Genomic DNA, 24,717 nt, shown 5'->3' with positions numbered 1-24,717 from the left:
TTTCTCTGTCTTGCATGTCATCATTGCCGGACGGAACGTTTTCCATCAGGAGGTATATTTTTGAAGGATTTGGACAAGAGCAAAAAAAAAAAAAAAAAAAAAAAAAAGTTTGATGACAGAGAAAAAAAAAAAGCCCGTGCATGGGTCCAGAGTCAGCGTCACAGCGTCAGCATCCACCCACGCGCGCTCCGCGAGCTTTACGCTTCCTGCGTGTGCCATTTCCCTTACGCAAAACCCTCCAACCCCACAACGACAGAAATCACACTAGAGAGAAGATCACTGCCTTTGAGTTTCGATCATATCAGAACGATCATAATCGTTGCAACAGACCCTCGCCTTGCGCCTGGTGCCAAAAGAAGACTTCATGTATGAGCTCTGGGACGACTGCAGTTACCATGCCAACATGAACCCTTGTCTCTTCCGAGGACTAGTGTGGTGTTGCCTTGGAGACAAAAAAAAAAAAAAGTCCACAGACTCTAGGCCTTCTTGTGGAATTTTATCACAAACAACTCACTTCTCTAGCTTTTTGTTTTTCATAGAGTTTGCAAGTTTCTTGCCTGATTGCATTATGCTGTGTGCATGGCCTCTTGATAGGTATATTGTTTGGTAGGTGTATATGTTTGAAACAAAACCCATGCTGGTATTATAAATGTCATTTAACTTGCCAATATCAATTAGAATTATATGGCTACTTAGACAGTACGGGGCCCCTAAAGTGGTGTAACCTCAGCAAAGTGAAAAATGTTCGCAGTTATGTTGTACAAACACACTGGAATTTTGCAATCAAAATGGTCCATAAAGTGTCTGCGGGGAGTATAATCACATGACCAAACAGGAGTCAGAACAAGAGCTTGAGAGATTTGGATAAAGATTTACTGTCAGCTCATGGAAACCATGCGATCAGTTGGACACAGAAAGGAAATGTTTCTGTTAAAGCTAATGCACACAAAAGAGTCAAATAACTGCTTGCTACACACAATAAAAGACAGTAGCGTGCTCTCTGAAGTCAGAGTGTAACCAGATCTTGGGTTGTAGGCAGACAGCAGGCAGAACAAAGACGAGGCCTACAGTACTGACAGCACTGGGGCGTAAACTGCACCGGCTTCGTGCAGGACCTCTGAACCATGCAGTTATACAAATGCACTCTGGAAAGCCACGCAGGTTCTGGTCTGCAAGAAAGCAGAGCACGGGCGTGCATGAAAACAGCACGCTTTGAAGTGCAGAACGTGTGCAGGAGTGTGTCAGAGGTGTGTCACCAGCACAGTTGCTAGACAGACGAGCACTTCAGCCCTCAGCAAGGCTTATGTGCAGGAGCAAAGCAGGATTCATCATCACATTATGTTCGTGCATGACTTATTTTCATCAGCCGTTGTTCATTTTTAGGTGTGATAATGAAAAACGAATGCACTCTGGATGTTTGTGGAAGGATCACACTATGTAAAGGTAAATACATTTTCTGGAGCCAAATTTGCAAATCTCAGAGTCAAAATCTGAGTCAGATAAAGTGTGATTCACCAGTGCTAACTGCTAATGACCATGATGAAGTTATCTGGACTAGAAAGATTTTTCTCTTTATCTTTGTTTCTGAGCCCAGTGTCACTGCAGAGGATCACAATTGATATGTTCTGAATTCTTCTTTTTTTTCAACAACATAAGACACAAAATGAGAGTTGATTTCCAAGAAGAATCATCCTCAAAAGCAAAGGTTGTTTTCTGTTTCTGTTTGTGCCTTTAAATCCTCTTTCATTCTTTGTTCTTAGATGTAAGACTCTACCTCCAGCCCAGTCTAGAATTTCACAACAGCTCGGTCATGGCCACAGATGGTGCCTCACGAGCTTTAGAAGGATGACTAAATGTTGGACTCTTTCAGACTATTTTTTTGGCCTTTATTTTTTCTCAGTAGAGGCTTATATTTCTGAAAACTGAAAAAAGAAAAAAAAAAAGGAGAAAAAAAAAACACAACCGCGCATGTTTTACACCCACGCTTGCTGCACTACACCTCTCTCTGTGTTTGTTTGTGTAGATGTGTGTGTGTGTGTGTGTGTGTGTGTGGGTGAGTGTGTGGGAAACTGAGGGAGTAAGGCGCAGCCAGAGCCAGAAGTCAGGTACTGACTAACAACACTGAGTGAGGCTACCAGTAAACGCAAGAATATGTGTGTCTGTGCGTGTGTATGCATGTATGTCGTGCGTGCGTGTGTGTGTGTGTGTGTGTGTGTGTGTGTGTGTGTGTGTGTGTGTGTGTGAAATGTTCAGTTTGAAGTAAACCTGCACATTAGTACACTTCCTCTTTTGAATGTGGATTCTGTTGTCACTTTCAGTTCTGTGTTCTCAGTCCCCCCCCCCCCCCCCCGCCCATCTGCTGTCTGTCGATGACCATCACACACTGTTCCACTCACTCCATGTTTCTCTATCTCTTCGCATGAACGCTTGACTCAGGGAATCTTCAAAGTCTTGCCACTCTCTTTCCACCCTGTTTTCTCTCTCTCTCTCTCTCTCTCTCTCTCTCTCTCTCTCTCTCTCTCTCTCTCTCTCTCTCTCTCTCTCTGCATTTGACTTTCCTCTCTTGGCTCCACCGTCATCCACTCGCATTTGCATGAATGACGTTGTGTATTTCCTTCATCAGTAAAACCAACGAGTAGAAGCAGAACCAGAAGTGGAACAGGGCCTCACAAAAAGGCGAGGGTGACACCCACACCCCGATCGTCCTCACCGTGTTCCTGCCGAACTCTCTGCTCTCCTCCGGCGGGTGGAACTGGCCAAGCAAAGTTCAGCATTTACAACAGGTGGTGAGTTCCAGTGAGTACCGCGCAATGACTGTCTCAGTGTACTTTGCTCTCAGTGTTGTAGTTGCACTGAAACCTCCTGATGGGCTACGGTGATAGGGAAGCCCTTCACAGGCATGGTGGTTTGTCTGAAAGGAGATAGCGTTTAAGAGAGAAGTGAGAGATACTGTTTCAGTAGGATATTTATGGATCTGCCTGTCAGGAAGAACACTTTTATTGTGCAAATATCGGTGTAGGAAAATGAACACAGGAGGCAAACGCCACAGGATCATAAAATAGTACAACATGGCTATGTGTTATTTTGAACTAGTTAATGCATGAGATGTCTGTGTTAGATTTTCAATGCGATATCTGGATGATATCTGGACAGTATAATACGAAAAGAGGACTCAGGGAAAAGGCATCAGTTTTCATTTTGGAAATAGCACTGCAGAACACAAATAGCTCTTATAGGCAATTTCTGATTTGTTATACACACACACCATTTAAAGATCCTCTCAGCATCTTTAATGTAATTTAAAGATCCTCTCAGCATCTTTAAAGATGGCTGACTCAGCACGCTGAGCTTTGAGAATAGGGATGGCTAAAGTTAGATTCTCTCGAGACTTTAACTGAGATGTAGTTAATGAAATAGAAATAAAATACTAGACAGGATTTTAAAAAGCTGTTTTATTTAGACCATAATCATAATATCTCAATCTCAATTGCCTTCCCACTCCATGAACTGTATAAGTGAACTACAGATGGCATGAAGGCATCACCTTAGTCTAGCGTAGTAAACGGGGACGCATCTGGAATTCAGTGAGTCACTCAGTGCTTCAGGATGTCTGTAGGCAAATCTACTAAAATGGGTTGGGTAACAATATCATTGTTGTGTATCTTCCAGGAATGTTTGGCTTCCAGTGAAGCTTACAACCAATGATAATGATAATGAACCATATGTAAGTATTAAAAATATAATTAATTAAAAAGATTTTAAAAAGATAATTAAATAATTGACAGAGGAAGACGATCATTACAGATATTAGTCAGATAACAGTTTCACTAACGGATAAAAAAAAACTCAGCTTTGGTAACCTAGCTATTATACGTTTCACAAAGAGCATTTTTATACCACTGCCATACGGATCAGTACTGGCCATACAGATATAGTGGTTACATTTAACTTAGAAGTATTTAATATCCTATTTATTGCATCTTAATTATTCAATAATTGTCTAAGTATAGGCTAAATAATTTTTTAAAATTGTACAATTTAGACAATTTAGACTAATTTAGATAACTACTATATACGTAACATCAGAACCTTGTGAGAATATTGTCTACAAAGTTAACTGTGAATTTTCAGCTAAAATGGAAGGCAACTTGGAAGCTGACTAAAATATGCAAGTGTGTGCACATTGGAGTCGGCACTACGAGCCTGGTTTGTTTGTATGAGGGCCACAGTACCCTTCTCAGCCCGGAGATGAGTCACAGTCACAACACACTCTCTACTTACTGCCTTTGATTACATCTCTATGGTTGTGCAGTATGCAAATAGCATCTGTATGTTTACTGTAAATGAGTGATTTTTATTAGCCCTCCTGCTCCTGTTCTCAAACACCTTTCTAATTCAGTGTGCTTTCATTAGACATTCATATTAGAAGAAGTTTCGGTTTTGCACCAGCTGGTGTACAGCCCAGCCCAGTTAATTTGGTACAGTACAGTTGGACTCACCAGACTGTAATATATAATCATGTTCTAATGACTAGTCCCTGTCACAAAGCTCTTTATGAGTTCTCTGATGGTTTGCACATTTTGTCTCGTGAACCTTCCCTGTTCTGGGTAGTGGTGCTGATTCTCTGCAATACAGAACATATAATACAATCCCTTATATCTTTTGTAAACTGGTTTCACATTACTTGCATTCCTGTTCATACGGGGGGGGGGGAGTGTTTGATCCGGTGTAGCAGAGACCTGATAAAATCCACATTTCCTTTCATAGGTAATTAGCAGGCTCCGTTGTCCTGGCACGACGAGGGCGCCGTTACCATGGCAACTGGCAAGCAGGGCTTTGTGAGAGCTGCCGTACCTCAGCACTCGGTCTCGGCACAGAGAGAGGGAGAGATGCATGTCCAGGCCTCACTAGCTGCCATGTACATCCAAGCAGTGCCTGGCCTGCCCGCGGCCGTGCAGGACGCGGGCGTCATACCCCTGTCCGTGCCGATGATGTGCACCAGTCCGGCGGTGCCGTTACTGACACTGCACTTGTCCGGCAGCTCGGTGTTGCAACAGCAGAGGCCTGATGCTCCAGCAGCCTTAGCCAGGCCCAAGGCAGCGGGCAAGCACGTGTGCCCGCACTGCAGGCGGGACTGCCTGAAGCCCAGCGTGCTGGAGAAACACCTCCGGTGCCACACCGGCGAAAGGCCGTACCCCTGCACCACCTGTGGAATCTCCTTCAAGACGCAGAGTAACCTCTACAAGCACAAGCGCACGCAGGCCCATGCCCGCCTCTCCAGCGAATCAGGGAAGGGCACTTTCAGCAACCAGGAGAGCACCGAGAGCTCGAGGGAGACCTGCTCCAGTCTGGAGTTACCGAGTGGCGACCCTGCTGAAGTCGACGAAGGCGATGCTGTCGCCGCCGCTCCGACGATGGTTGCTCGGGTCGGCTCGGTGGAGGGGAAGGCAGGGTCCGAGACGGAGCAGACTGTGGAGGTCGCGCTCCATGCTTCACCAGCACACAGACAGCAGGATTCCCTGAACCCTGCAGGCCGACAGGTGCCGCTATCATCCGAAGGCGTAAATGAGGCATCTTCTACACAGACGGACAGCCCAATCAGAGCACCGTTGACTCCAAATCGCACGCCTCTTCAGAGGCAGGAGGCTCTCCTCCCCAAGCTGTCCCGGGGGAAGACTCAAAGTCATGGCAGCACAGACTCGGGCTTCAGCGAAGGCAGTGAACCGAGCTTCACCTCCAGCCCTGGGGCTACCTTACACGACCTCAGCATGGAATCTTTGGCCGAGTCTAGTATGGAACTTCAGGAACCTGGAAGCTCCAGGATACCATCAGATGTGAGCCATGATGATGACAGAAGCAAAGTCTCCATTCAGGAGAAACAAAAGCTGGAGGAGCACATCTTGAAGCTCATATCTGACAACAGCATGCTAGTGGACGATAAACACCTGCTGAACGTCCGTCCCAGGAAGACAGTGCTGTCGAAACAAGGCAGCATTGACCTTCCCATGCCTTACACTTACAAGGACTCCTTCCATTTTGAGATGAGGAGCAGCAAGCACCCGGTTTCCAGTTCACAGAGGCAAGACAGAAGAGGTAAGGCCATTTACAGTTCCGTGCCCACGCAGTACTCCATCAGCTTTGAGCATGCCCCGCTAACCCGAAGCAGTTCTTTGCCATTCAGCATGGGCATCCAGAACAGCGAGAGGACGGCATCACCTCGCCAAGGAGGCAACATCCCGCTGAGCAGGAGGTGTAGCGCGGGGAACATCTGCACTTTCACATCCGTGGATCAGAATCCACCCGGCCATCGCTTGCTAGTCAGACAGGCGGCGGTGGACTGCCTGATGGGGGCAGAGGTCTCACCCATGGAGAGAGGCAGTCACGGCAGCCTCAGCTCTGATGGAGACTGCCCTGACACCGCAGCGGAGTTGGTCGCCAAAAGGTGCCGCCGGAAGAAAGCGCAGAAGTTCGCTTATAACAAGTGGTACATGTACGGCGACGGGACGTTCAAGAAGCTCTATGACACAGAGACGGGCAGCTCGCAGAAGAGCAGGACGGCGACGCTTAGTGTGGAGCAAACAGAAAGCCAGGGGATTCAAGCAAGCCAGCAGAGAGAAAGCAGTTCCACCGTGTCTTCCTGCTCTGCTGCGTGCCTGCCCCCTACTGTTAACGTGCCCCCGGCACGGACAAGCAGTCAAGTTATTTCCTCCTATGTACTCCTGCAGAGTCACTTGATTAATCAAACAACACAGCCATTGCAGGCTGGACTGTCCAATCAGAACACAGCTCCACTCTCTGACAACGAGACGGGTTGTGTGAAAGGAATGGAGGAAAAAAGCAAAAGAGCGGAAACGCAAGTATCAAGTCTCATCCCTTCGGAGAGGAAGAAACAAAAGACAGAAGATGAGCGTTCTGCATTGAATGAAAACACAGATACACAGACGAGGCAGCAATGCACGTTCACCTCTGGAAGCCGTCGGTCAAACCCCAGCATGTGTGATGTGACGAATCAGTCCTTGCAGTCGGTATGTGGTAGTCTGCTTGAGAGTTCAAGTGCAACAGGACTGCAGAAGGACAACAGGTTAAACCTTCACAGACAGGGCAGTCTGACCAGTCTGCTTCCTCCAAATCAGAGGCAGCTCCTTTCTAAGAGGCACAGCTCGCCTCTTTTTGTGGCCCGCGAGAGTGGGACGTCCAGGTGTCCCTCTGCATCCTCCATTGACTCTGCCCCTCAAGCCAAGCCCAGCTTCCTGCCCATGTACCAGCTCAAGATCCCATGTTTCACAGATGGAGCTTCAGATTCACATCATCGCAACCCTGCTTTGCCCAAACCGTCTTTAGCAAGCTACCAACCTGCCCGGCAGGGTCTTCACAAAACAAGCTCTCCGTCTGTTCCACAGTGTCAGTCAGCTACGGAGGTCGTGTCCCTTGGACAGGAGCATCAAGGTACTCTGACAAAGGCAAGGACTATGAACTCTCTTGCATGCAAAGGGCAGGGTGATCATGCATTAGAAAAACCACAGACACTGCATCAGCCTAGTAGTTACACGTCCATCATTTCAGCTACAGCCACACCAGTCTCGTCCACCCCGCACAGCAGACCTGCTATCACGCCAGCGCAAACTCAGAGCACACCGTATACCATCCACGGCATGTCAGCAGGTCCTGTATCATCAGTCCTGAGTCAGCCCTGTCAAACTTTCACACCCCTGGGGCACAATCAATCTGTCACTGTTAGCACAACACACAGCACAGTCTCATCACTGAGTCACTGTTCCACGGCAACGAAAACCAGCCAAAATTACACTGCGACTATGGCATCACTAGCACAAAACAGTCCTGCCACAGCTGTAGTTATCTCGAAGAAGCCAATGGACACACATGCGCCGGTGTGTCAGAGCTCAACGGACAGTGCCCCTCTGGGGATAAGTCACGCTGAACTGCAAGGATGCCAGTTTGAGGACAAGATGTTATTAGTGAATGACTCATTGCAATCCCTGGCTCAGGACACGTTTTATGTGCGAACGGCAGACCTCCAGATCATCATGCAACTCATTTCGGATGAGCAGTTAGCCCTGATAGAGCCAAAGATCGAAACACAGGACTGTAATCTACATGGAGGTCATTCTTTTCCCCACCAAGATTCAGAAACTTCTCAGCCAGACACAGTCCAAACAAGTGTTTCACAGGAAATACATAAGCATTGCTCAGACCACATTGTAACACAACCGTGTGTGTCGGAGAGTGACACGAACAGTAGCACATTCAGCAAAATTCTGGACATAATACCACTGTCATCTGCAGCAACAGAGCTTCAAAATAGTGCAGAAAGTGCAAAAGATGCTCATGGCAGACATCCTGAAAATATTTACTTAACAAAAACTGGGCCAAAAGGGGTTATTTCAAGCTCTTGTTCAACGACAGCACATTATGTGTCAGCTCCACCAGATAGCAGGGCAAACCTGTTAGGACAACAGTGTAAATTGCAAAAGACCGGTGTTGTGGCAAAAGAGTTGGAAGCTGCCGGGTGTGGGGTTACCATTACATCATATGCTAAACAAAGCCCTGGTGAGACACTGGGAGAAGCAGACAAGCCCACCGCCGAACCAGGGAGTGGACCCCAGTCCCACAGCCCTTCTGCCCACGGCTCCAAAAGCTTCTCAGTGTCCACAATTAGAGAAGGGAATCGAGATGCCACGGGCAGCCCAGGAACTGTCCACGTGCCTGCGGTGTCTCTCAGCAGGCCTGAGGCACCCACGGAGAGAGCACCTAGGTCATCCGTGGAGAAAGTCCCATTTTGGCCAGACATTACTGTTTTATCTGACACATGGCAACCAGAAGTTCGTCAGCCTGTGCTGACGACCGCGGGACAGCACAAGCCACACCATCTGCCATCAGCCACGTCCACGTCTACGTCTACGTCTACGTCTATAGAAGGAGAGAGAGCTGAGACCGAGGCAGGAGCGACGTGTGTCTTGGGGGAACCGCGGCTCACACCTGCCTCCTTCTCACCGGCTGCTTCAAACCAAACGGAGCTGCTCACTGCAGCACAGCCGAGCCAGCTGAACCCCTGCCAGGGAGCACATACCTCTCCCGCTCCCGAGAGAAAAACCGCCTCCGGAAGTGCATCGGTCCCTGTGGCATGCCAACAGCAGCCTTTAAGTCAGAGTGGTGCCTGTGGATGGGACGAGTCCAAACTGGGCTGTGAGGCGCAGGGAAATGAAACCTGCAGTCCAGGCCAGGCGTCCGGACAACATTTATCCCAGCGAGCCTGTTGTGCTCAGAGACCAGCAGTTATCTGGAGTAACGGAGAACAAGGGAAGACGCTGACAGCCAGGACTGCACAGGCGATCGCTGTTCGTTTCAGCCCACGTAGGCCAGTGTCCAAGGGTACCCGGGAGGAAAGGGTTAAATGTGAAAAGAACATTGGAGCAGTGGGCCATGGCAATCAGGATTCCTGCTCAGGTAAGCGCTAAACTTTGTTCATCCGAGGAAGTCTCCTGACCACAGTTTAGGGTCAGTGCTTGTAGAAAATCTATAAATCAGGACACGTTTTAGGGTTCTGGGGGCCTTTTGAACTTTCGAACAGTATTAGTCTTGGTATTCTATAAATTCTTTTAATCAACTTTAGCAGACTAAGCAGAACTGAAACATTATACATGCTGGTTGCTTATTCTCAGCATGTGATAAGACATGCACCCAATTTCATGTGGTTAGACATGCACACAGCTTCATAGTGACTGGTGAAATGTTAACGTGCCAACCTTTTGCCATATTGCAACGTTGAGCGGTTAGAAGGCAGATGCGTGCGTGGAAAAGAGTGAGTTTTATTATATGTACATGACATAAATACTGAACATGAGGAACAGGGGAAAGTAATGAGGGCATTCAAACGAGGGGCAGTAAAAATGGAACCAAGGATCCAAACAACAACAAGGAAGAAACACAAAACAAAGCTACGAGACTGAGAAAGCACAGAACCAGGGAGGCTAAGGAGGGTGATCATGGCACATGTGGACAGACCCGAAGTGAATCTGGTCACTGAATGTGAACGTATGTGTTCCGAGCCAGTGACTAAACATGAGTGTGACTGCATATATCCACAAGGTGGAGACAATGGATTAGAATTAGACTTGCTCTTGGTTAAACAAATCCAAATCAACATTCCAAGCCTAATAATCATGTTTTTGTTTTTTTAATCATTATCATGTAACACAACACTGAAAAAACAAATATATATTTTCTGAAAACCCCCCTTTATTACAGTGTAATTGCCAAACTAAATAATTAAGGGACTAGTTTCATGAAAGCTGGCCAATACCTTATCCCACCGAATGTACAATAAATGTGTCAGACTTTTCGATATAATTTAAATGTTCCCAGTTGACTTCTAGTTCCATTTTTTTTTCAGCTGCCCATTCCAGTAAAATGTGATACCTTCCTTATTCCAAGATCAGCTAAATGCAAATAATTCCCAGACAAAAACATTGTTCATTTATGAACCAGCTCAGTGTTAATATTCCAAGTAATATAACATGTATGTTATTATCATAGCAGTGTTTAGACGTTATTAAAATCTGTCCAATTAGAAACCATCTTTAAAGCCATCTTTAATAATCAACTTTTTGGTAGAGAAGTAAAGGTACCAAGACACTGTTTTGAGCCTCAAATTATTTATAAATCACATCCTTTGTGATTTATAGTTTCATTACATTATTTTTCCTTAGTTACTTTTCCCTTTTTTTTCTGCCACTCCACACTGACCTGCCATTTACTACTTGATTATTCACAGTCATTTAATATCAGGAAAACATTTAAACCTTTTACATCCTGACAGCAGTAACTGTGCCCTGTGGTTCTCCAAAGAGATTCCCTTTCAATAGGTCAGAGGTCACAGGAATTAGTCACAATAACAAATATGGGAAAAGTCAAAGGTCAATCAGAAAGGCTCAGAATAAACAAAATGTCTTCTTTTCCTGATAAGCCTGATTAGTAAAAACATTATTCAATCTGGACCAAAGTTTTGAATATGTTCATCTAAGAAGCCCTCTGTCAGTTTCAAAGCAAACAGCGGCCTCTTTCAGATTAGTGTCCACCCACATTTCTTATCTGCTTTTTTATTTATTTATTTTTTAACGAAGCTTTAATTGATCAAATATTTCCCAGGAAGGAACAAGGTGGGCCAGGGGCTTTTGGTGGTCTCCAGAAAGTTGGACCCCCTCAGAGCACAAACCAATGTCAGGGGATTTTTACACCTCTCTCCATTCCAAACAACTGACATGTGATCTGAAATCCAAGTGCAGCCTCCAAGAGTTCTCTAAGACCTTAGTAGCATGCACAAGAGTTCTGCCAAACAAAACACACTCTGGAGGATTTGACCAAATGTTTTTCATCAAGCCAATTATTTCTATATCTGTAATATACTGGGCCACATGTTAGTCTGTGTATAGGTAGAAACTGTAAAGCTGTAACTGTGTTTTCTTCATTTGGGGCCTGTTTTCAGTGAGCCACATGGTGGAGGAGTCAGAATAACTAGAACATCTACATGATGATACTTTTACTGTCCAAAGGAAGGTATTTGTCGTATTGTTTTTAAAACGTTAGATTGTAACTTCATTTAGGCGATGTTAACAACATAACAAAGAATGCTTCACATCTAAACTTTGAAGACAAATCAGCATTCAGAATGGTTTTAGGGAGATTTTGTAAAATGTTTGCTTTTAGACTTACAGACAGGGGCAAAAATTTACCACCATTGACTTCTACAGGGCACCATGGGGTATCATTCCGGGGCTTCATTTTTCCATTACATATAATTCTAAAACCAAACATTTGACAAAACACTCAAACCATAAATGATTATGAATGATAAATAATATATGTTTTGAAACGTATCACAGTGGTATTCCTTTAATATAAATACAGCTGTGTCTATCTGTGTGCTTGCTACATATGTCATATTGCTTAAGTAAGTCTAACATTAAAATCTTCCAGTGAGCTATGAGTTGGCTACAGCTGCATGTTCCCTTTTTTTCTGAAGTGCTAAAATAACCTTAATCACCCTTTAATTACATCTCTACATGTCCCGGCTCTCGCCAGGTAAAAGCTTTCTGGTTCTTGGAATTCAGCCTTCATAGTATATGTAGAGTCAAATACCTCAGGGAATCTGGGACAAGCCGAGACCCAGAACAGCTTCTGCAAGCTGTGGAAAGCCTGACTGTCCTCCAGAAAAACAGTATTCATTTATCGTTCTTCCCTCAGGGCCTTGGCTGTGTGGTTCTCTCCAAAGCTGGCGGGCCCACTGGGAAGCTGGGACGGGGCTCCAGGGATGGGCGCCCCAGGAACCCAAGACCCAAGAAGAGGAGAACAAAAGAGAGGTGAGTTAAGAGAGAGAGCAGGTAGCGGGAAAAGGGGAGTTGGGTGAGCTTCTTCGGCTGGAATACTCATGTAGGAAATTATACACTGTATCAGGGAAGAAGCTTTAAACATTAATGGGTTGGTTTCCTAGACATAGAACAAGTCTAATCGTGCACTATTTTTCAGTGTCAATCATAATTCACCATTGAAAGTCCTTTCTAGTTTAGGGTTAGGACTAAAGGTAAATTGCCAAAAGTGCTTAAAGTTTCTCCAATAATTTCTACCAATGTCCTTTTTGTATATAAATTGTGTATACATTAAAACCTTCTGAAGGGTTTATTTTATAGGATGTAATGTTTTTTATATTGGAATTAATTATTGGAATATTGGAATATTAATTGGAATGGAGATGTGTGAATTTTAGGAACAGGAAAACTAAAGAGAACTAGGAGAGAACTAAAGAGAGCTAAGCGGAGAATATCATTTATATGACATTCATCATGCTGTAACTTCATATATATACACACATATATTCCAAACAGGGGACAACAGGCCCTGCCAGAGTCAAGCAGACAGCAGTGAACCCTCGTCCACACCTTACCCAGACTGTGACTAATGTCTGTCACAACACATCACAACCTGCACAGCTTGACATGTCTAGTGTTCCTCACAATTATACTCCAGCTCTGTGTGGAGCAACAACCCTTTCCCGTGATATTCCTGCTCCTTGTCAAGGGGACTGTGCTTCTCTCATCAACTCGGAGCAAGTCAGAGTTAGCGGCAGTGCCGGTGAGAAAGCGGCTCAAGAACTAATCAGCCAGAGCACAGTGAAGGAGGGTGATGGAGTTCCTTCAGGATGTCACAAGTGGTTTTCATCATTACACCCAGGGCACAATGACCCATCATGTGGACATTCTTCCTCAGAAAATGTCATCCAGGAGGAAGTTCCAAAAGAAACTCATGTGAAGAACTCTGCAGTTCAGACTCCATCGAGGAGATCACAGTTACCAGAACACAAAACGGACAGGACAGCAGAATTGAGTATATCGACCGAACCCTGCGTGACATTAGCACCTTCTAACACTGCAACCTGCGAGGCAATAAATAACACGCCTGCAGATCCCAACTCCCCATGTCCAAATCTAAACAATAGCTTTGCCACACACTCTAAATTAACGCGTGTGTCCATCACACACGGTAATCCGACAGAACCTTATGCATCACAGTGTCATTTGGGTGGTGGCTACGTGGATGTAGAAGGAGCCTCCAGCAGTAGTGATGATGAGGGAAAACTAGTCATAGAACTTGAGTAGAGACACACACAGGTGCTGATGCTCCGTAAACTTCACACTTTGTTTTATGTGTCTTGGGCTCCATTTTTGTTTGTCCATTCATCAAATCGAAATCTCTCTGCATTTCTGCAATATAGTGCTAACACCCACCTGCAAATGCACCTGTGCAATGAATCATGCAACACTGTACACTTTAAAATAGTTTGCCCACTACTTGATTAGGGGATCTGGGTGAATGTGGTGTACAGTAACCACACAGGAATGTATTTAGCTACCAACCTCCTGTGTGTGATACAAAATTACTCAGCTGCAGAAAACAGGAAGTAGCTGCACGAATCTACATTCTCATGGTCAGTGGGATTCTACAGGCATCAGTCATCAGTACATTAAAGATCACATGGATATGAATATTCAGCAGCATGGTAGCCTATAGCAGTCTGGCAGTCATCTCGGTCTCTTATTGCCCTTTCCTGTCACTTGCTTTGTTTTAATAGGTTGCTGTTGAATATGAATTAATTAAGCAAATGTCTGTCATGTACAGCCTTGTCATATGTGAACTTTGCAACCTGTTTTCTAAGGTGCAGCTTGTTGACAATGCGGCATACAACAGAATATGAATTAATTCAGCGAAAATGTCTGAAAATGATCATTCCAATATTGTGATCAGCAAACATTTATGCTTCTAATAAAATACACAGTACATACTCTGGCATTTTAAGTTCTTTTAAGCAACATAACTCAAGATCTTTCTGAGGATTTATGTGTAGTCGAGTGGTATGTCACCCAGTTTAAGACAGCTTAATGCATGAAATAGTATTATAGTAAATTCATATAGTATAGTACATTCTATGAACATAAGAAGCAAGTTTATGTGGGCAATCTAGTCTATGTGTGTAGCTATATGGGTAGCTCCAGGAACGGACACCTTGAGTTGCCACAACAGGTAACCACCGATATTAATGACAGTAAGAGAGTAAATAAATATCAACTTCCCGCGCATCAACCCAGTACGCTGCGACCCGCGTAGCAAAACCGGATTTCGTGTGCAAATTTGTGTGCGTTTTCTATGTGCTGCCGCAAAAAAAAAAAAACAAAAAAAAAAAACGGCTATAAAGACTAGATGCTATATGCTGTTGTGAATAAAAAACAACATGTTGTGTGAACTGCAAAACGTGGGGTGAAGATCACCGATGCAACAACATCAAACTTTGCTCTACATTTGAGGCTACACCATACATGCGCTGCACACAGAACGGTGAGTCCGTGCTTAAGATATTATATAAAAGGAATCTGAACTGTGAGACACTGAAATCTTGATATCTTTTTAAAACTTTTTAAAATTTGAGAGACTCTTATTGCATATAGAATAAAGACACCGGGACCCTGATGTACAAAGGAGTATTGGATACACGGCGCACAGACACACTGTATGTTTGTGTGATAATAAAGTCTACTGCCATGGCTGGCGCTACTGAACTGGCTCTCACCTAACGTCTTCCCTTCCTAAGACAGTATTTACTCAAGTTGCCTTTTTTTTTTTTTTTTTTTTTTTTTTTTAATAAAAATAATTTATGCTGTTAAATTTAAGATTTAAAATGAAACCATAATACTCTTGTAACAGCTGTGAACCTCTAACAATTAACTTGTATGTATGGGTATTAATTAGTCTTGCTGTCTTTTAATTCAGAGAGAAATGTCATTCCACTAGTCTTATGGGAGGGCAAGACACCCTTCCATTTCTGGTGAGGACACAAGGCCCCTGGGGTGAGTGAGTCTGTACAGGCTGAAGCGTGCATTTGACCGATGGTGTAGGTAGAGGCGGGTTTATAGCGGTAGCTGGGAGCAGCTTGAATTCTGGCAAATCTTGGTTCATGTCCTCAGCTGAGTGTCTATTAGAAATGGCTGCTCTATAGGTAAATTCCAATGGCTCAGCTATTTGCAAATCCACTCTAGTTTTACAGCAGTAGGATCCATCCACTTCAACTAGGTATGAGCGTGGTGCCATTTTTGTATGCAAATTCTAGATTTCCACACTCAAGTGCGATCTCCTGGAAACAGTTTCATTCTCACCACATCTCCAATAGCAAGTTCAAGAAGATCATGTGCAGACTTATCATATGTGAACAACCTGTTTTCTAAGGTGCAGCGTGTCGACAATACTGCATACAACACGTGGGCAACACATGACTCCAACAGAGGTAGTGCAGAGTTGAACCGATGTCCATCCAACACAGGTAGCGCAGAGTTTAACCAATGTAAATCCAACACAGGTAGCACCGAGTTTATCCGATTATCCATAGAGGACGAGTTACTTACAGTAGACTTTATTACACAACTCTTTTTTTTGGTGATTTTAACAGCTGACTCAGCCTTGCCATTGGCTTGTAGATGTCTCAGAGAGGAGGTCACACATTCGAGCTCCCACTGTTCTGCAAATCAGCTGAACCCCCAACATGCAAACTGAGACCTGTTATCCATAATCACCTGATCTGGGATACTACAGACAGCAAATTGTGCTTTACAGCTTTTGATTGTTTCACCCAAGAGATCTGGAAGCAGGTCAGTCTCCCAGAAGTGAAAGGAATGGTTGACAAGAAGAAGGAAAGTTTTGCATCCATACTAATATTAGTCCATACACATAATCCGCCAGGGTAATGGGGGAAGATCACAGGAAAGCATGGTCTCTTTCTGCTGTATGATGCCATTGCTGACACACTTTGGATGCCTGGCTTATATAGTGTATCTCAAGCTTTCCAGTAGTATGCATCAGCCCCAGTGTGTGTGGAATGGATCAGGGTCAACATCTCTGCGCAGAGATACTTTGGAATGATGACCATCTGGCCCTTAAGCAGAATGACACTGAGTTCATCTTTTCATGTCCAAAACTCTCATATATCCAAGCTTGTCCAATCTTTGCACTTAATCATTCATAACAACCTCTTTAAGTTGTTGATTCTGTGTGGGCCGTGAAGGTAAGCAGGCACTGGTCAGTCACGTTGAGATAATTGGAATTGATGATGTACTCCAGATTGTAACGTTGTGCAGTAAGGAGGCGAACGCATGTACGGAGAAGAGCGAGATTTATTAGGGGCAAGTTTAGAGTTGTAATTGTTTGAACAGTCCAGGGTCATGTAGAGTCTGGAAATACATGATATACTAAACAAAACAAAATATATGATGACAAAAGGGAAACTGGCTATAAAAAAGAGGCTAGGAACAAATGAAGGCTAGAATTAACCCACGGCTAGGCATAATGAAAAATTAGGAATTACAAACAAGGGTTGGATTTTACACATGGAGGCTATGTACATGACATTAGCTCGGACAATACACAATGACCAGCCAACAAACAGGGAACAAGACAGGGTTTAAATACAAGTACTAATAAGAATTTAACAAGACACACATGCTGCAAAAGAAGGGCAGAGAAAATGAAACACAGAAGCAAGACAAATACATGAGACAGGGTAACCATGCCAACAAGGACGCTAGGAGGGGCCAAACGTGACACAAATCAAGATGCGCTTGTTCCATGGCACAGACCGAACTTCCGGCACTGTGGCCCCACTCAGGCACTGAGGTACATTTCTTGATCAGGCTTGTGTAGCACCTGAAGGCTGTAATACTGTAGAATTAAGAGCATTCTATGGAGGTGACTTGGCTTTATCGTCATGGGTTTGGACATGTCGTATTATTGCAGGACTGGGGCCAATGTAGCAAGGCACTTTATTTCTTAAACCACTGTGTGAAGCTTTGGGAGCCAGTGCCAGACTTGGACTTTGGTGTGTTTGTCTGTCAGTCTCTTTAGTGGCTCACAAAGCTCAGAGAGTCCAGGCAAAAATTTGGCAATATTTGTAACAAATCACACAAACCGTAAGCATCTGAGGGCATGGGAATGTCCATCATTGCTTTTATTTTCTCTGGGTCTGACTTTAAGCTGTCCACTGACAAAACGTGATCTAAAAATGGACCACCGCTACTTTGAATTGGAGTTTTTTTTTTACACTGATTCTGAGTTTGAGCTCTTTGCAGTGTCTAATGAGGGCAAACAGCTTGTTGTTGTTATCATGGCCAACGTCCAGCTCTGAAGCACCACACATGACAACTAGGATGTCATCTGCTTTAGGTTCTGCACCACCAAGACCTGCCAGTAGTTCATGCTGCATCCTCTTGTGTACCTCTGGGGCAGTGGAGGTGCCGAAAGGAACCGCTGCATCCTCCCCCAAGTCTGCACTGAAGAAATGTATCTCTCGCATCCACCAACGTGAAGACTTTGGTTGTGGGAAGGTTACATACCACATCTTCAAGAATGTAATGTAGAGCATTCGATGATAGACTTTATTGACATACGGCCCATGCAGAGTTGAAGCTTGTATGGTTTCTTAAAAATTAATATATTGTTAATCTACTCAGTGGACCATGTAGCATGGCCATTGGCATACTAACAGAGCTGTGATTTAACAGCAGTCTTCAAGGCAACTGTGACCTTTCTAGGGACATGTGTCTGCTTTATGGATTCGTCCAAGCCAAAGTTCATGTTGCCCAGGACTGATTCAGTCAGGCCATAGAAAACATCATGGAACACAGTCAGGAGCATCTCCTTACTCAGGACAAAACATTCCGACTAGATGGGACTGTGAACTGAACACAGGCTACATGCTCACATGTGGCCTCTGACAGGAGTGGCAGTCAATCTGTCTTGACTCCAATTTGTGCATTTAACCATGCACAATAAATCTCATTGTAAAGATTCCAAGCAAGAGCATGAACCTACCAAAATGTGGCTTCAGTTGAACATTTCTTGGAAGTAATGGAGCTTTTGGCAAAAGTCTTGTCTTATCCTTAAAGCTCATTACATGACATGTGGTTCCTGTGTCTGGTTGGCATTACTGAGATCTGTTCTAGATTTGACATACCACTGTTTACCTTTTGCCCATATTGAGCTAGCGTGTTCACTGGTATATAGCTCTTTACTCAAAACATCATTTGAAACCAACTTAGTCTCATCATCCACATGTAATTTGCCATCCAATTGCTTTCTTTTGCTTTTCAAGCAGACTCTAGCAAAGTGGTTGTTAGCGCCTCGTGCCCTACATTGTTTCTGGAAATGCTAGGTGGCGTTCTGTTCCAACTGAGTGATTGACGCGGCACTCTCAGGAGATCTGTAGCTGATGATGGGTTATCCAGTTGCTGATTTGCACAATCTAGAGGTGGATTTAATTCTTTTATCAGTCAGTTCTGCCATTCTGCATGTTTCAGCATCAGCTGGCACTCTCTTAGCAGCTACCTCCATGTGTTCTCATTTGCAAGGCCCAGTGCTATTTTGCTTCTCAGCCATGCTTGCATGTAGCTGCACTTTGTCAGAAGCATGTGCCAAAACTGTCAATTGGCTCGCCTTCCCCCTGTTTCCCCAACGGTCCAAGATGCGTTGGTCATAGATGTCGTTTTTCACCGGTGTAAAATACTCCTCTAGGGTGTTGATGATACATTCTCAATATGTACATCCTGTCTGGCACCAAGCATGGCAGACGTGAGTGCTGTAGCATTGTGGAAGCCCTAAAATGACTGAATAGACTGCTTATCAACTTCCAGACTGAAAACATTTCAGTCTCACGGGAAAAAAAGGTGTTCTAAAGCATGGCACACACACTTCCCCACGATTGTCCAGATCTGTGGCTTGACTGATGCTTTTTCAGGCCTTTGCACTTGAAGGTATTAGGGAGATCTAGGTTTCTTATGCTCTTCAAGTACTAGACTGATAAGGAAAATGAATAGGCGGCATGCTATTATAAAGGTATTCATTTTCATCCGGTCTGAGTCGAATTTGTCTAAGTCTGAGAAAAAAGGTTTTGATAAGAGGTAGGGTGCTGTCCAGAATCCGGAATTCCTCTTTGATGAGCAAAAAATACAATGAGAAGAAAAGGTTCTGTTGTCTTCTTTTACAGTAAGAGTCACATCCACATTCTTACCTTATGTCTGTTTTCTTCTGCCATCTTAAGACAAGGAAGAGCAATATAACTGAAATCGAACTGATCCATAGCACAAATAAGCTTTATGCAAGAGCTTTGAGTTAAATAGAAAACGTGATTAAGATGTTGAACATAATAGAGAAGCTAATTATGGTTAACTCATTAACTATGTGGGATTATGAATATCCTCTCGGTGTGTGTGTGTGTGTGTGTGTGTGTGTGTGTGTGTGTGTGTGTGTGTGTGTGTGTGTGTGTGTGTGTGTGTGTGTACATTTGTGAAAAAAAAACAAAGAACAAACCAAAACCTCATCCCAGCTGATGCATGATGGAGAGGATATAACAGTTGGGGACTGCTTTAATATCTCAGGTCCTGGACGGCTTGCATTCACTGAGAGAATAATGAATTCTGAGTTTTATGAGAAACGTCAACAGTTAGAACATCTGTCTGTGATCTATATGACAATAATCCAAAGCACAGGAGTAAGTAAACAATATTGCAGCTCAATCTGCAGAAATTATGTGTTGTAGAATGGCCAAGTCTGAGTTATGACCTTTCAGATTGTGTGCCAGGAGCTGAAGAAGGCCGTTTAAGCAAGAGCGTGAAAAACGGATATAAAAACTGCATAAACTGAAACTCAGGAATTTATAAATTGAGGAATATGCCAACATGCTTCCTGAATGCTAAGCCTGCCTGAACAGGGCTTCGATGTCACAGCGATTGGCTAAAGTTGCCAGTAAAGGAGCTTCAGTAGCCTTTATTATTTTAACCATGTGTTCAGTCAAGACGTGTAAAATGATGAGTATTGAGTGGTTGCTATACGTGACTTTGGCACAGCTGCCGTGACAGCCAGTAAACATCTCCGCACATGCTCCTGTACTGCTGAGAATAGAAAATCAACGATGAACAGCCAGGCATCAGTGACTACATATCCCAGGGATCATTGCGTTAGCACAGCCTTTAGGGCTCCAGGCCCTGTGTACCTTATGGAAAAGTTCATGAAAACAACCACAACATAAAAATCAGTGTTTTCTGGTTATAAAACTACTCTGGGCAGCAGGTCAAATGTGGCAGACAATGTGAGTCTGAGGAACACAATTACATCATTGACATAATGCTTATCACAGCCCTTATAAGTGAATTGTTATAATACTTTCAGCATAAGTGTCCTGTTTCAAAATGTTTGCCATATGGAAAGTTGTGAGAAAAAGGTTTGTGAATCATTTGAAATAATTTTCACTAATGCCTGAATATATTTCACATATATCAACTTGTCCTCATCTACATTATAATAATATATAATATATTTTGTTTAACTGACTGCGATTTTAGAGTTTCATATCTGTGATAAAGAAGAGGTATTCAGTATCATTAATGGAAAGAGTATGTGAAGCCTTGAATTTAGCATCCAGTGGACCCTCATCTACTGGCAGGACCCTCAGCTGAATGCCTTCTGTTAGCTGTTAGATGCTGTTTTTCACCCAGTCCTACATGGAGAACTGTTTGTGTTCATGCATATGTCTAAGAACATTTTTGGAAGGTTTGCTGGAGATCATTTTTTTGGAATTGGTCTTGATCATCTTACAACACTGAACTACTTCTGTTTGAAATACTCTTTTATATTGTAAAGTTTAAACAAATTAACAAGTCAGATTTGGTTTGGCTGATGTTATTTAAAATTATGCGTTATCAGTTAAATGAAAAGATGTCCAAATGAATAGATTTTAATGTTGCAAAGTGGGGAAGAGGCAGATATATTCAGTGATATCATGTGAAAACAACAGAAGAAAGTAAAAAAAAAATGTCATCAAAAAAGAGAAAAACCCCTGAGCTTAAATGATTCCATACAAAGTCTGAGAAGTAGGCAAATTTATTGTAACCACATTCATGGCTTCCTGTGTCTGTGAAGCAATGTGCCCCTCCCCCCGTGGTTCAGGGCAGAAAGAGAGGGCAAAACTCAGAGAGCCCACTGCTGCCGAAGTGAGATCTACAAAACCACTAAGCTGAATGCCTGCCACTGGCCATGCCTGGTGCCACACAGCAGGGGACAGCCCACTGGGATCGGGAGTGCATTCCATGGGACAGAACAGAAAAAGCACAACAGCTCCTCGAATTACGGAATCCGAACCTCACTGACCTGGCCGTCCCCTGGCTGCCCAAGCCTGCAGGCTGAGGGATTACGTAGGGTGACAGTGCGCCCCGCTCAGCACAATCAAGGCTACTTGTCTGTCATTGCTTCCTAAGTATTTCATCCATTAATCAGCGCTTGTGCTCTGTGCAATTAATGCATGGGTCCATGTACATGTGTGACAGAAACATGAGAGAGAGAGAGAGAGTGAGAGAGAGAGGGAGAGAGAGGAACCCAGACAGACAGAGGCTAAACAGAGAAGATGAGAGAAGGGTCAGTGAGGTGCTGTACAGGCCAGGTGGGATTTGTCTCTGCTGAGGGTCTTGTCTAGGAGGTCCATCCTGGAGCCACATCTTGACCTGCCATCTGACACTGACTGAAAGGTTCTTTTACACACCCACCCCCTAATTGGATCAGACCCGTCTATCTGAAATTGGCCCTGGGGGTGAAGGGTGGAAACCCATCAATAAGAGTCGAGGCCTCATCTTACAACAAACATATCCAGTTATTAGCTTCTTCCATCCTTGGCTGAGGATTTTGTATGGTGGCCTACGTCATCCTGTCCATTATCTCTTCCTGCAAGACTGAGATCTTACAATACAGTGTGAGAAACAGCCTGTGGGAACGCCCAGAGGTACACGGGGCAGATAGGTCAGTACCTTGGGAAAACACCCGGACTCCCCCACCCCCGTTATTGATCACATGATCCATTAAAAAGCGATTACTACTCTGGCCTGGAAGGTCATACTTCAAAGTTGTGACGGGTCACCTGAAGCACTCTCGTTTCGCTGGGACTGAACACCTGTTTGCCTTCATACTGCAGTGAAAATCAGAGCTAAACCACATGGTGATTTACCTGTAGGCCAAGTCGCTCAGTGCAGGAAATCCTGTCCTCTCAACCATCTCCTGGCCTGAAGGGAGACAAAAAAGCGACAAAAAGTCAAAGAGAGAAAGAGAGGAATGTAAAATTAACAAAGTTCCTTATCTTCATGGAAAGTGTGATTTATTCTGATTTTGTCATGAATTAGTCATATGCATGATTACCTCTTAGCAGTTGTAAAAGAGTTTCAGCTGACATTATCTAGGTAACTGTACTTTTTAGAACTCATCTTACGTAAGGAATGAATTAATTGCTGCCAGACTGCTGAGAACCTCAGTAGTATATAAGTACATGGAAATCGTAGGCTAATTCTGTGCCTGTAGGAAGCTTACTGGTACTGGTATATGTTATCACTGTAGACAATGTACTGTTCTTTCAAAAGCAGACAAATGAAAAAAAGCAGAAAATACCCTCATTTGTTTTTTATGATAAAAATAATGTCTTTAGCAGTTATTATAATAGTGCAAAACGGTGATGTGGAGATTTCACCATTGAAAAGTGACTTCTGGACACCTGTCCAGAATCTGACTAAAGGGATGGACTGTTCATGTTCTTGAGGCAAGAAAATCGTCTGAGCAAAGCCTCTTTCCAAGGTGTTAATCATTTCAAGGATCTTGTATCCCTGAAGATATCCTTAATCCCCTGAGGATATCCCCAATCCCCTGAGGAAAGCTTCAGACTTGTTCATGTTTTATCTGAGGAGGCTTACCATCTATAAACAGTTATTTACTGTAGCTAAATTAATCTACTTATGATGACAGGCACACCAAGAAATTCAATCATACTATTTGCTGAAATACTTCAAAGCCATCAGGTCATATTTCTTCATTTTGACTGCTAAAATACCTTTGGATTACTAAAGTGCCAGGAAATGATAAAGTTAAACAAATGTTAAACAGACGGCAGTAGGTGTGAGGTTTTTAGCAGTAACTTTGGCTTTCAGGTAATCTTGAGTAAAGACTCAATATTACCCCACAGTTTGGCCTTTGTATGCTGTATAGCCACATTTAACAAGCTGAATGCTAAAATTGCAGCAGAACATCTTCTTAGTTAAATTATGAAAACTATTTAAATGCAGTCTGTGCAAAATGGGATGTTATTTTGTTGTTGTTCACGTGTATAGCAGGAAAAGTTAACATATTTCTTTCTAAGACCAGAGAGACTCATAATCAAAGCAGAAAACAAGAAGTAAAACGACCCATCAGACCTGCTGTGAACGCTTTAGAGTCAGGAAGTGAATGGGAAAATGCTGTTTCCCTCAAATATTGCCTTAGACCTTCCAATTCCAACACGTTCCTTCAGTTCTTGTAAAAACCAAAGGCCCACTGCTGTGAACCAAATACAATCAGCGGTGTGCGTCTGTGGATAATGTTCCCATATCACATAACATGCAGCTAAACATTCCACTGTTTAGCACCTGGGCCACATAATGAGAAACACAGCCGTGTTTCATTTACACCTACAGGGTCAAATAGCTTTCATATGTACAGTTACCCCATTTAACAGACAGTTCTGTGCAGAGCAATTACCATAGTGCTTTGTTCTTTCCATGGAGAAAATATGGAGACTTATGAAGGAATTACTTATCTCTGTTTCAGCTGGGCATTTGTATGCAATGATCAATCATTTTCCAACTATAATAAAAGATCTTTGGGTACAAACACAATGCTCCTTCTTCCACAAAAGGGAACCCAGAATTCTGCAAACGTCTGCTTGCCTAGTTTTGAACTAATTCCTTAAATATTACACCAATCAGGGTTTCCATTGTAGACAGAAGTCAGTACCAGATATGGTTTCCAAAATGCATTCTGTGGTACAGTGGGGTTTCATGTCTTGTGTCATGTAGAGATTATGCAATATATGCTATAATACGCAATATCACGAGAATTCATGTTATCAAGAGTTGTGTTGCTCTTGGAGATAGAGTCATATTCAATCAAAACCTTTAATGATGTTACATTTTATAGTACAAACTCTCACGTTAAGAAAATATCACATAGTAACTTCTAAGAGGTGGATATCCTTTGACCTCAGACAGTTCTTTTAAAAAAGGCCAGTTCCGTAGAAGGGGGCAACATTTGTTTTCCAGACAT

The 24,717-nt window shown here is 43.5% G+C and overlaps 1 protein-coding gene across 4 annotated transcripts; it reads left to right on the top strand.

Annotated features, from left to right (window-relative positions):
* Positions 1–1,317: 1,317 nt before the first annotated feature.
* znf831 (zinc finger protein 831) lies at positions 1,318–14,354 on the top strand. 4 transcript variants are annotated; one of them, XM_035520449.1, is made up of 5 exons: positions 1,318–1,443; positions 2,624–2,796; positions 4,768–9,465; positions 12,262–12,377; positions 12,900–14,354. In XM_035520449.1, the coding sequence occupies exons 3-5, from the start codon at positions 4,815–4,817 to the stop codon at positions 13,668–13,670; spliced, it is 5,538 nt and encodes a 1,845-aa protein (XP_035376342.1). In that variant the 5' UTR covers positions 1,318–1,443; positions 2,624–2,796; positions 4,768–4,814; the 3' UTR covers positions 13,671–14,354. The 4 variants fall into 4 exon arrangements, with proteins under 4 accessions (XP_035376342.1, XP_035376343.1, XP_035376341.1 ...); XM_035520450.1 differs by lacking the exon at positions 1,318–1,443 and having other exon boundaries at positions 2,414–2,786; XM_035520448.1 differs by lacking the exon at positions 1,318–1,443 and having other exon boundaries at positions 2,414–2,796.
* Positions 14,355–24,717: the final 10,363 nt, after the last annotated feature.

This window comes from Electrophorus electricus, chromosome 20 (genome assembly GCF_013358815.1).
Source record: "Electrophorus electricus isolate fEleEle1 chromosome 20, fEleEle1.pri, whole genome shotgun sequence".
In the NCBI taxonomy this organism is placed as follows: domain Eukaryota; kingdom Metazoa; phylum Chordata; class Actinopteri; order Gymnotiformes; family Gymnotidae; genus Electrophorus; species Electrophorus electricus.
The sequence above is the reverse complement of the archived record's forward strand: the minus strand, read 5'-3'. Positions and strand labels throughout refer to the sequence as shown.